At 36.9% G+C, this 12,875-nt stretch overlaps 2 protein-coding genes across 4 annotated transcripts in view; one reads left to right on the top strand and one right to left on the bottom strand.

Annotated features, from left to right (window-relative positions):
- Ca-alpha1D (Ca[2+]-channel protein alpha[[1]] subunit D) overlaps positions 1-3,705 on the top strand; it is a 65,983-nt gene extending 62,278 nt beyond the window's left edge. For 2 of the 3 annotated variants that reach the window (XM_018451677.1, XM_018451675.1), the window contains 2 exons: positions 2,133-2,260; positions 2,447-3,705. In XM_018451677.1, the coding sequence (XP_018307179.1) occupies positions 2,133-2,260; positions 2,447-2,797 (479 nt within the window). In that variant the 3' untranslated portion in view covers positions 2,798-3,705. The remainder of the gene's footprint in view (positions 1-2,132; positions 2,261-2,446) is intronic. The other variant, XM_018451676.1, reaches the window with a different exon arrangement.
- Positions 3,706-8,996: 5,291 nt separating this feature from the next.
- On the bottom strand, positions 8,997-12,575 carry LOC108724932 (dnaJ homolog subfamily C member 2). Its single transcript, XM_018451636.1, is given in 6 exon segments — positions 8,997-9,565; positions 9,831-10,383; positions 10,385-10,927; positions 11,001-11,385; positions 11,699-11,971; positions 12,333-12,575. Coding segments are annotated over 6 exon segments (1,857 nt in total). The 5' UTR covers positions 12,385-12,575; the 3' UTR covers positions 8,997-9,514.
- Between the last annotated feature and the right edge of the window lie 300 nt (positions 12,576-12,875).

Here is a 12,875-nt window from a genome sequence, read left to right as displayed (position 1 = left end):
GGAATGCCAGTTTATGTTCATTTCTGCTGATGTAGATTAACTTTAATCTCGGTTTAACTCACTCTTTAAATTCTTTGGAGTTGAATCTCACTCTAAGGAATGAAAATTGAATCAGTTTTGAAAAACAGTGGCTTAATTTTCAATCTTTAAGAGTGAGATTTTTCACTCTTCAGAGTAATAATTTACTCAAAAAGTTTTAGAGAGTACTTTTTATCTTCTTCTAAGAATTAGAAAAAGATGAAGAGTAAATTGAATTGAAATTAAAACTAATCTATATTGATAGAAGTGGACATTAATGAGTCGCAAAGTCCTATTGCTGTGCTGGCGAAAGAGTCACTGACCTCTTGTGATCTCACTTTCCAGTCAATTAATTTACTTACAATTCATTTCATTTATCTATAAAACTAAATTCTCTTGGGTATTTAACATAAATAGAATAAAATTATTGTAAGTATTGGCGTTACGTAAAAATAAATAAATTCGTATAATTATAGAAAGACGAAACATACAATAAACAATTAATATCTAAGAAAACAAACAAAATTAACAGCGTATTAAATTAAGACTGTATTTATATATTGAACGTTTTGCTTCTTGTTCTTTAACTTTATTCAATAAAATTTCGTCGCGTTCGCCAGCATAGTAAAACTAACTTGCGAAAAATAGGCGTGATTAGGCTTGTTTCCCATTGATAAACGTCCCCGTATCCTCGCACGTAGCCATAGACGACTGTGACGACGAGGACACGTCAACCGGAAGCGGATCGAGCGATTCCGGCAAGTGGAACCCGCACTCGGAGGGTGGCGTGGCGCGGGGCACGACAGGGAAACCTCATGTCACCGTGCTGGGCGGCCGATCGTCGAAACGCCGGGCCAAGGCCCGTCGTGATTCGGCCGGTGCCGCTTCGTCGTCAGGCCCCGGCTCGCGCACCGTCGCCAATGGCCTTAAAATGGCACAGAACCAAGCGATCGCTGTGGCCGGCTTCCTCGCCGATGTCGATTCGCGACAATGGCGCGTCTGCGCCTCCTGTTTGTCACACCGAGCGTCATCCTATCACGGCAGAGGTGACTAAAGCACGCGAATAAATCTTTTGCGATCGTATATTGTATATAGACATACTATCAATTACTTTTTCGAACAGTTAAAATTATTTATAAATTACGTTTTATAATATATTGTCTAACATTTTATTTTTTCAAACAACTAATATTTCGTAAGTTATCTTTTAGATAAGATAAAAAAATTATAATTATGATATATAACATAGTTATGATTTATAAGTTTTAGGATCTGTTTTAAACTTTTGTAAAGTAATAAAATAACTACGTATGGAATTTATCATATCAGGCAATATTTTAACAAAATCAGGATAAAAATTAAATATTTAACATTTAAAAACTATCGATCGCAAAAGATCAATATAATATCAATGTATGCTCAAATATGAGCAATAATTCTCTTATTTCATTTGTTCAAGATTTTATTATTCATTTTCTTGATTTATGTTTCAATTATCTCTGCAATTCTTCCTGATAATTTGTTAAAATTTCTATTATTTTCATTAAGAAAGCACAGAATTATTAGATATTATTTCTTTCCTAATCAAAGAATAAGTTTAGCAATTAAAATTTGATTTAGTGTAAAATGATCATAAAGCAATCAAAATAATTTTCTCGAATGAAAATCGAATGAATCTAACATGTAAAATGCAGACTACAAAAGCAGACAGCTTGACGTGTAAGGTACAATCATTTTTCATTCGAACAACCCCTGGATGAAAATTTCCCGAGAGGGATCGACGCAAAAAACATACGAAGAGAGACGTGGATACGAAGCAAAGTGTTGCTCAGGTGGTCAACCGCTGCTCGAAGCACGCGTTCTGTCAGCTTTCAAACTAATTTCCTAATAGTCTTGTTACCTAATGCTTTATTCTTAAATGCAATTCGATTAACACATCTAATACTAGTAATTTCGTAAAGCTTGAAAGAAGCATTCGTGTGTCACTAAATCAGTTTATGTGTGCTATGCTCGCTAATGCAAATGGTCTTTCGACAAAAATAAATCGAAAGCGATAAGGAGGCAGGGTGTGACTTATTCGAGCTAACACTCTGACGCCTCTCCTCGTTCGTCAGTTTCCTGGGCCAGAGAGAGTAATGGAAGCGTCGGCGCAGAGCGCCTGTCCCACAGTATGCCCGGCAGTCCTGCTGATCGAAAGCCGAACTTTGAGGTCATTGGAAGCGCGGAGAGCCTCGTTGGACGGGTGAGTTTCAGAATAACGGATAACTCACGTAGGTCAATAAGTAACTTTAACTGCACCTTAATTTTTGAGGAAAAAATTAAGGTTAATTATTGATTCACCTGTATCACAAAAAAAAAGATAATTCAAAACTTAAAAATAATAAAGCAATTTTTCAATAATGTTCGCGCTGCATCGTACGTTTTTCAGGTCTTGGTGGAACAAGGTTTGGGCAAATTCTGTGATCCGGATTTCGTACGGTACACGTCGCGTGAGATGCAAGAGGCGTTGGACATGACGCGTGAGGAGATGGATCAGGCAGCTCACCAACTGCTCCTGCAGGAGCGACGTGGTCAGCCGTTAACCTATCAGTTACAGCAGGGCGCGGAGCAGCAACAGCTGCAGCCGTGGAGCACTCAGCAACAGACCACGACCGGCATCGGTTACCAACCGTTACAGGAACAGCCACCGAGTCAGCCGGTCTATCGCCAGCTGCACTCTTCCAGCTACCGTCGCAATAGTAACCGACAACAACAGCAACAGCGACAATCACCGTCCTAGCAGGACGAGAAGCTCACTGCGACGCGAACATCGTCCACGTAACCCGAAAATTTCTACTCCCCCTCATTAGGAGTAGTCACCGAAAGACCAAGATCGCCAGTTAACATGAAGTAACTGCGAAGAATCATCGCGACTTCCTCGTCAGGATCTGAATCGATCGCGTGAGTTCGATGGATTCAGACTGCACGGGGTTTAATCGCCGTTGTTGTTGTTGCTCGAAAAGCAATGAGGACGCTTTATAAACTGTTCTGAATATATATAGTTGTAGTTAGGTGCGGAGAGATGCCACTCGACAAAACGCTGATTTAGTCTAGGAAAAAGCGGGCCAAAATCAATGACGAAGGGCGATCGCTCGATGTCGAGATGTCCATCCCGTGATACGCCAATGAACGCGTATTTTCGTTCGAGCAAATATTTTCTAACCGAACGCGCGTGTTCATCCAACATTTTTGATTCATGCGAATCGCTCGCTAACTTGACACGATATCTCGGGCGAGATGCGTGCGAGTTATGATAGAGCAAAGCAAATTGCTGTTCGTTTAGGCACAAGGATATATAGACTTTTAAGATGTATTTTCAACCGCCGCGACGGTTGATCGGAATGATCTAAGGAATCATCGCGGCGCGGAGCTTCATTATTTGAATGTCGAACGATCGCGAGATAAAAATCGACGGAACATCCCGGGACCTGGACTCCCGACGGGATTGGGTTTATTTCTCTAGTAACAATCCTGTAGAAATTTGCCGTTGTTTCCATTTAACGTTAATCTCCGTTTTTGGTTCGATTCTTTATCAAGGGAGAAACGACGATAATGCCGCGTGTACTCCACATACAGAAAATAGACGAATTAAAATGAAAGTAATTGGAAATTTTGTTCTACGAAATTTCTCATCGACTTGAGTGATTAACTTCAAAATTTTTGAAATAATATAAATTTAAACAGTAAATTTTTTATATAATTTAATCTGTATAAAAAGCGTCTGGGAAACAATAAATTAGAAATTCAGAAAGTAAATTCCTCTCTCAGGATTAAAATATATTAAAGTAAATTTCGTATTAGTATTAAAAAGTGAAATATAGAAACCGAGATATCTGAAATTATGAATATTTAAAATTTTTCATGTTAAAGATTAAGTCAAATCTTACAAAAATGGATTTTTCTCAATTATCTTAATTCGTCTATTTTTACAGCGATCTAATGTTTTCTTTTTCAAAACTCATCACCTGTTTTAACTCTTTACGATGCTCCGTAGAATATTTATTATTATCTTATAAGAGTATTCTGACGTGATAACTTTTTATCATCTTACTATAATTTCCTATTGGACAGTAAAAATCTCTCTTCTATACAGACAGGTAAGCGACATGAAGAAGTTAAATAAAAAAGTGTTAAAATAAAAAAAATTCGAGTCGTAAAGAGTTAAGAAAGGATGAAAAACATGTCGGCGGATGATCGCTCTTATTGTTCTCATTATTGATTATTCTCGTTGTCCTTATTCCTATGATTACCGGTTACTAGCACGATAATTACAACTCATGATTCATGCGTATATGGATTCTAGACAAGATAACAAGTGCCTAAGTATCTATAACTTCTCTTGGACCAGAGAAAGACTTTTATCAACTTAGACAAAGTAAACGATTATTATTGCGAATTATTATTGCGCGAGAAGAGAGAGCTGCAAATCGAGTGTGTACACTATTGATGACATGTTGTGACGATATATAGATATTATTCGTATTTGTAATTGTGTACATAACACCGTTGCGCGTATATTTCCGCTGAGATGCGTGAGGATGAATGGCCGATAAACTAGCGCTGCGAGAGATTTGAGATTATTATATTAAAATATATATATAAAAATATATATCTCTAGATGGCAATCTCTATACAAAACGAGAATAGCAGGGCGAGGGTGTAATGGGAACGGGGTAAGTAGATGGGACGTACCTTTTTTCTCTTGAAGAAATATGGTCACGCGATATATGATTTTTATTATGTAAAATGTAAACTCGGATGTGACGATGATCGAACATGCAAGATGAATCACGAATCTCTCTCTCTCTTTCTCTCTATCTCGATCCACGATTACACCCATTCAAGTGCATGCTCAATAATACAGAGCTTTATAAAAAGCCACTTCATAGATATTCTCGACATTCTCATCTCCGGGGGACTCGCGCCGCTTACGAGAGATTTACCGGTAATTTTTAATTAACGACGAGCTAACTGAAAAGTTTCACTCCAATCAGCTAACGTTTGACCTCGAAAATATTGTCATATTGTAAGAAATTAATAGAATCCGACCGAAATTTCGGTTTCGGTTTCAATCAGTTTCGGTAAAAAATCAGGGTTTCGGTTTCGGCCGAAATTAAGAGAAAATTTCAAAGGGTAAACCGAAACTGTACAAGTTGCGTCGGTGAGCATTAAAAAAATAATTATTCGATTTTAATTATTAACTCGTTGATTAAGCTTAAGACAATTTGAGTACAAACTTTGATGTGATCCTAATAATAACTGCGATTTGATTTCTTTAAAAGTTGAGAATGCAATATTATCATATTATTATAGTTAGATATTTTAATAAAATCTTGTTTTTTAAGGAGTACATAAATTTGTTATATGATTTCTGAAAATCATACCGCTTCTGTAGGTCGAATTAATTAAAAAATAAATGTCGATTTCGACTTCCGGCTGAAAAAATGTAACTCCGTTAGCTTCTCTCTCTCTCTTTTTTTTTTTAGTAAGACTATGATCTAAGTTTCGGTTTCAGTTTCGTTTTCAGCCGAAATTGAGTGACAATCAAATATTCGTTTTCAGTTTCGGCCGGAGGTCAAAATGTGGTTTCGGTCGGACTCTAGAAATTAATAATAGTAATCAAAGTTCGCTAGCTTTACAGAAAATTTATAATGTTGAGCGAAAATCGGAATTAAAGACGGAATTAAATCAATCGAAATAAAAATCGTAAAACTATTCAAAATTAATCGGCTTTTAACATACAATAACGAAATGTATATTGAATGTAATATTAAAATAATTGTACGGAATAATTGTAAGTAATGTTAGAAGAGGATTCAAGCGAAAAATGGTTCTAAATAACTTAAGACGCGCCTTCGTGCGAAATTTTTGGAATTAATCGTTTGGAAATAGAGAAAGCGCGGGTCCTCCTCTTTCACGCATAAAGAATTCACTCGTAAATGAATGCAACCGACAGAGAACCGTAGCAGCCGCAGTAATGCAATCTCCGATTACAACACATAGAAATCGCGTTATTGATGTATGTCATTCGAGTGACTTTGAGGTACGCAGAAACGTGAGATTGAAAACCGGAGGGTGTATGGACACTGAAGCTAACTACGTAAATGTTAACTTATAGACGTTGACAAATTTTTAAGCTCTCGTAAATTTTATAAGTACTCGTCAATCGGCGTGGTTCTGGAGATTTGTCATGTAATGCTTCGATTTTTCCCGTTTGTATACTATGTCGAACCATAAAAAAAAGAAAGAATGTAACGTGGAGAGAACGTATAGAACTAATTAGAATTCTAATGTTTAATGAAAGAGACCTCAGATCAGAGTTTCGTCGATTTAGGACGAATGCTGGGCGATTGATAAATCGATTTATTGTTATACGGATTGCTAGTTTGGAGTACTTTCAGAACCACGTTCCTCGGCAGCCTTTCGGCTTGTCTACGACCAATGCAAACTCCACTCTCTCACACACATCTCTTCGCAAATTTTCCTACGTACAACTCGCCAATCTATTTTCCCACCTTACGTTTCTTTCATTCAGATTATTTATTGATTTATTCTGATTAAGCCATATTAATAATTTATTTTATTATTTTGTTTTATTCTAACACTTTCTCTCTACAAGTCCAAGAGCTCCCTGCTTGTATCGATGATTGACTTGTAGATCGCCCGATGTATGAACGATCGAAGATTTCTTTCCCTTATCTTTGATTTTGTCTCTTTAATCGTTGATTGCGTTGCATGTCCCACGTTTGACGCTCTATATATTAATTTCACTTGATTATCCCTCCCTTCTTTTTATAACTATTCTCTCTCTATATATTTTTTTTATTGGAAGTGATAACGCGAAACCGTTATTACAAAATACATAGTATATATATATGTATATATACACACATGTGTGTGTATGTATGTATATAAATATATATATATACATACACACATATGCCAAATTTTTAGAAAAGAGTTGGATGATGTTGAAGCAGTAAGTGTAAATTACAGAGACTACGGGTCCGTAAACATGACCACAAGTAGAATTTTTTACGCTCTGTAAGGTAATATAGATCGCCGTCTGTTCCTCTCGTCTCTCGCAGACGGAAGAGATACAAAATACAAAAATAAAAAAAGTAAATAGAGCGCCACACGGTCCAGAACCACTGGTTCCACCATAATGTTTAAAAATCCGAAGTCTGTTTATATCTTATGATGTCTGAATAAAAATTGTCATAGTAATTAAAACCCCGTGCAATCGATCTTTTTCGTTTATAATATACGTACACATATACACACGTATACACATATACGTGTATATTTTGCTAGGATTTAACACTAGACAACCAAAGCAGTTGAAATAGTTAGTTTTATCAAATTTACAACAGTGCATTTTCCATAACTTTTGTTGCAATATGTAAATGATTAAATTTATTTTTCCCCATTCATTCTTTTTTTAAAGTGATATATATATGTATTTAAATAGTAGAAATAGGTAATTAATCGTCACTATTTCTAGTGTTAATAAAGTTTTCAGGAAAAGGAAAGATATCAGCGTTGGAATCTACAAGATCATCATCTAACGATTAAATGGTGAAAATAAATGAGAGATAGATAGATTATTTGTGATTTAAAATTGAAAAGAGATTATTTTGCTTGCGAAATGGACGTAGCTTCATTTGTGCGCAATAGAATAGTCAATTTTTCAATGTTCTAATCACGATGTTTGGCTGTCTTTTTATACCGTTTTACAATAGAATAAAATTTACAACGAAACGTGTTAAGTTCCGTTTATAATAAGTCATAATAAACCGATAATGCGGAAAAAAATATGTATATGTCATAGATTATTACGAAGTTTATCGTAAATATCGTATAATATCGTGTGGTAAAGACACGTATAGAAAGACCAATATTTTCCAATATTTTCATGAGACTAAAAAACGATCAGGGAGGAACGGTCGAGAATAACATAGTTAAAACCAAGAAAAAAAATTATGAACTGATTGGAAAAAATATAATCCAGTCAATCGAGAGAAATTTAAAAAGGAAGCCGATATGAAATTTACCCCAAAATATTTTTTGCTTAATCTAGGATATTCTGTATATACCTACATATATAAATGTGTACGTTTTCATAAAATGCGCGTCAGCAGGACCAATTACGTATTTCTACTGTATTAAGGTTGTTTTTCGATCTATTTGTTACGAATAGTGCTTGAGTCGTTCAAATAAAATTATATTAATAGTCGGAAATTAATTAAATATTAATTGTAAATATTATTAATAATAATAATAACGTCGAGTATAGTGTGACGCAAAATTTCTCAATGAAAAAGGGATGGCGTTTAGCGTGCGTGATAATGGAACAAAGTGCACAATAATTATATTCATCTATTATGTTAGATTATAGTGGCGTACAGACAACTATAGATTTGTCAAAGGATGCATCTTAATTATATTTCACGTAAGTTTAGAGCAGTGCGTAATGCAGTGTGTTTGAATATGGGATATTCTAAACTTGGAATGTTGTGAAATATGAAGTGAGAAAAATAGGAAATAAAATTGAACGGTAACTAAAATGAGATTTCTTCACGAAATCCTATCATTTTGCATCTTATTGCCTTCTATAAAATAATTTTCTTTTTTTTAGCGATATATGTAGAGAGAATAGGTAAGATTTATAAAATATTCACAAATATATTACAGAAATTATTTTCATAAATAAAGATAAAAATACAAGAAAAATATTTTACAAATTTAGCAATAATATGTTTTTTCACTTGGGATTAAATAATACTTCCATTCGTTCAAAACGTTCATATAATTATAGCAAATGAAGGATTCATATAAACGGGATAAAAAAGGATCAGTACTCACAGAATGGGATTACGGGAACACACACTCATCGATGGGCAATTTTATCCAACGGGCATCTTTCGAAACATTCTCGTTTATTTATAAAGTCCGCCGTTCTCCTCTGGCCATTGCTTCTCTTCGGTGGCAGCAGCTCTTCTTTATTTTACAGTACTTACAATATGAAGTGTAGGTCGGCCGCGAAAGTTCATGTTGCCAAAAAAAACTATACACAGGAGTTCTCCTAGATCATAAGCTTCATCTTCACGGAAGTAATGGTCGGGTAGAAGCACGGTTTTAAAGGTACCTTCCAAAACGTATAACGCTTAGAAATAAAACGTATCGCGAAATCGACTGAATAAAGTACGTCGAATTTTTTTGTCTGCCGTGCGACTAATTTGTGCACGTATCGGCTATAACAAGGCACAAGTATACACGCGAACTGGCATTCAATGAGTAAGCTAAGGTTCTTGTCCTCCAGTCTTAATTTTCATTTATAATTCTCTAGGGAAGAATTCCATTTCGAGGAACGAAATGACCGTTGCTTCGGAATCGTGAAATTGAATTAGAGTTCAATAAGTTAGAAGAAAATTTCGAGCTTAGCGTGCAGTTAATATTATTTCGTCATCTGCGCCGCTTTCTTCGCCTTCACGAGCTCGACCAGTTCCTACAACAAAGATAGCATAGCATTACAGCTCAATTCATTATTCTTATATATAGCTATATTTGATAATACATATCTACTTAATATTCAATATTAAATTATTTAATTATTTCAAACATCGCGTTTTATCTTTCTTCCTTTCGTTTTATAAGAAAAACTTTATGCAAGCATAACAAATTTGATATTACGTAAAACCTAAGATTAGATACTTGCATTATGCGACTATAATAATATAGGTTATATAACATCCTTTTCTTAAAAAGCCTACCTTATATCTTTTCATACATTCCTTTTTCGTTCTAGTGGGTATACACGCCGCAATCTGATCCCATCTGTCTGGAACCGTCGTCGGATAGGTTTTCAGTGCTTGTTCCAAGAGTTTTTGTTCACCCGGTGTCCATGGCACTAATTCTTTTTTCATCTCTTTGGATTCTATGGCAACACCGTTCGCAATTGGATGGTCTAGACGCTCCGTAACGGCTGGCATTCTTTCTTCAATAGCTTCCTTGCTCTTTTTCTCAGCAATAAAATTGTCGAAGGCTTTCTTATTCGCCTGTTCTTTTAAACTCGATTTGCTAAAGTCAGTTGATTGTAGACTTTTGGCCTTTGCCAAGACTTCCTTGGCATCGCGGGTAACTCCACTGGTGGAACTGCTGTGTTGATTGATGAAATTTGCTACCACCTCCCAACGTTGATTAGTACCAGCAGGAAACAGATTAACTGCTTTTATTAAAAGTTGCAAGTCATTCTCGCTCCAGGGTGCGGTACAAGTTTTGGTCTGCTTATCAGGCGTATTTCTAGCATCGTTATTGATGTCGACGCTCTGCTTCGATTATACGTTCAGCCTCTTCAACGATACTCAAAAACGCGGCTCTGCCGTTAGTCTGAAGATTCTTCATCGCCTCTTCCAGTTGCACAAGCTTGAATAGTTCACAGATTTTCTCTACGCTTTCCATGTGTCGGAGACTCTCTTCCGAACTTTTCGCAAAATAATCGTTTGCCTTGCAAAAATCTCTAAACGCCTTCCTTTCTTTGCGCAACGCCTTCTTTTGTACTTCTCGCTCCTGCTTCAGCGCATCTTGCTTCGCCCTTTCTTCGGATTCTCTTTTCTCTTTCTCTAATCTTTCTTTCTCTGCCGCATCCTGTGCTATTCTCTTTTCTTCTTGCTGCCTGGCTTTTGCTGCCTCCTGCTTTGCCCTCTTCATTGCATTCTTCTTATCCTTATCCTCTTGCTGGAATCTCTTTATTCTAGGATCTATATTGTAAGCCATGTCCACTAAAGTGCGTATTCGCATCATCTCCTCTTTTTTCCGTTTTGCTCTTGTGGCTTTGTTCTTCTTCTCGATCCATTTCCGCATGTCTCGGCTGCAATTAATTTCGTCGTAAAACACTGTTTTACAATTTTCCTCGAGAAAACCTTGTGATTCGTTGTACTTACTCTTGACCACTCTCCTTGTCTTCCTCATCAAGATACGAGTATTCGCGCCAGGAATCAAAGTCGTACCAGAATGAGTAGAACTGTTCTACCTTCTCTCGTGGCGTGAACAGCCCACCCAATCGTGGCACAGGCTTCTTCACAGACCACCGTGAGTTCTCTTTGAAAGCTTTACCTAGTACCTCATAAAAATTGTTCCGACAGTCCTTCTCATCTGGAAGATTGTCATTAAAATAAGGATCAACACTATCATAGCTTCGCCTCTTAGCTTGACTCCCTAGGGTTTCCCAAGCACGAGTTATACACGTGAAGTAGTCGTCGTCCGGTCGGATTTCCTCGCCCATTGCTTTGCGCTTATCAGGATGATGCTTTAATATTTTCAGCTTGTCTGTAATATATGTATTAGATACATCCAATCAATTGTCAATTTCAAATCAGCGTTAGAGTCACAAAAAATGTAAGCAGTAGCAAATCAAATATGTTAATTTCTTTATTGTTTGTCTTACTGCTTAAATTTTTCTATGTGCCATGACCCTTAGATTAATATTATATAAGTTGTATGATGAAATCTGATAATTGACAGGACAGAGAGGTTCTCAGATCTTTCTATCCTATAGCCAACAGGCTTGAGAAATTTGTCGTACGACAAATTTAGTATCAGCCTTATATTTACATTCTTCTATAAAGCGTTCTTTACGTACAAGCTCTTTTGATAATATCTTCAGTCGCTCGATGTCTAAGATCTTTTATACCCAAAACAGCATAATGGTCCTGATCCTTCCAGTCTCTTGGATCCAATGACCTGAGGTATTCAAGATCATCCTCAAACTGATACTGGGACAGATCTTCCTCTTCATCTGACGATTCTGAGACATTACCTCGGGTGAGACTGCGATGAAATTGGGTTCGCCATGCTAGTGCAATTGAATATAAAACTACTGGACCCGCTGTACTGGTGTTGGCCTTGCCTGGATCTGCAATAAATTGGTTTCAAGATTTATTTCAAAGGAAAAACTGCAAAAAATTTATGAGATAACGTAACAATTATACATGTAAACGAGATCACAGATAGACTGTTGGATGCAAGATTAGGATCATATGATATAAATTCGAATACTTATAAGAGACCACCTCAACGGAATTATGTAAACTTTGCGTGGATCGGAAATTGTTTCATCATAATAAGAGACAAACCGGGCTAATTGATCGATACTTAAGAGTCAAAAATCCATCGAAATGCATGAGGTCATCCGAAAACCCCGCTGTTCCTTGACACCTCTAACCAATCATAACCTCAAAAGACCGGTATCGTGCGGCGAGGGATAAACGGCTTACCGGATATGGAATTAAACGCCGCGGAGTCCTCGTTCCCGGTGCCGTCTGTCATCGTTGTACGATCTTCGTGATGAGCTGGTCGAGTTAGTCCTAAAACTGCACACGGGACACGCGGAAGGCCTCGTTCTGTCGATCACGTTATGCAGAGATATGCATCCCGAAATCTGAATAAATCCAAAAAATTCAAATGACCCGAACTGGCGAGTGCCTGCAACTAGCAAACTTTCGAGCCTCTCGAATACGAACCAGCACGAACCTGCACGAACCATGGCATGAACTACAATTCACGAACGCCACGAGCGCCAGCTTGAGAATGGCCGCTGATCTAAAAACGAATTTGACCTTCGAACGAGCGGGAATTTCAACGATATCCCGTTTACGTAATGTGGACAATGGCTGCGTTCAGCAGAACGTTTGTTTTGCAACTGTTGGAAGTTTCCTTCGCGCTGATTGGATCATACTTTTAGATCTAGAAGAATGGTCCTATCTCAGCAGACAATCATGAAACGGTTGCAAAACTGTTGAGTCTGCTGAACGCAGCCA

This window comes from Mycetomoellerius zeteki, unplaced genomic scaffold, assembly GCF_001594055.1.
Source record: "Mycetomoellerius zeteki isolate Tzet28-1 unplaced genomic scaffold, Tzet1.0 scaffold316, whole genome shotgun sequence".
In the NCBI taxonomy this organism is placed as follows: domain Eukaryota; kingdom Metazoa; phylum Arthropoda; class Insecta; order Hymenoptera; family Formicidae; genus Mycetomoellerius; species Mycetomoellerius zeteki.
Note: the sequence above shows the minus strand (reverse complement) of the source record. Positions and strands in the feature narration are given on the sequence as shown.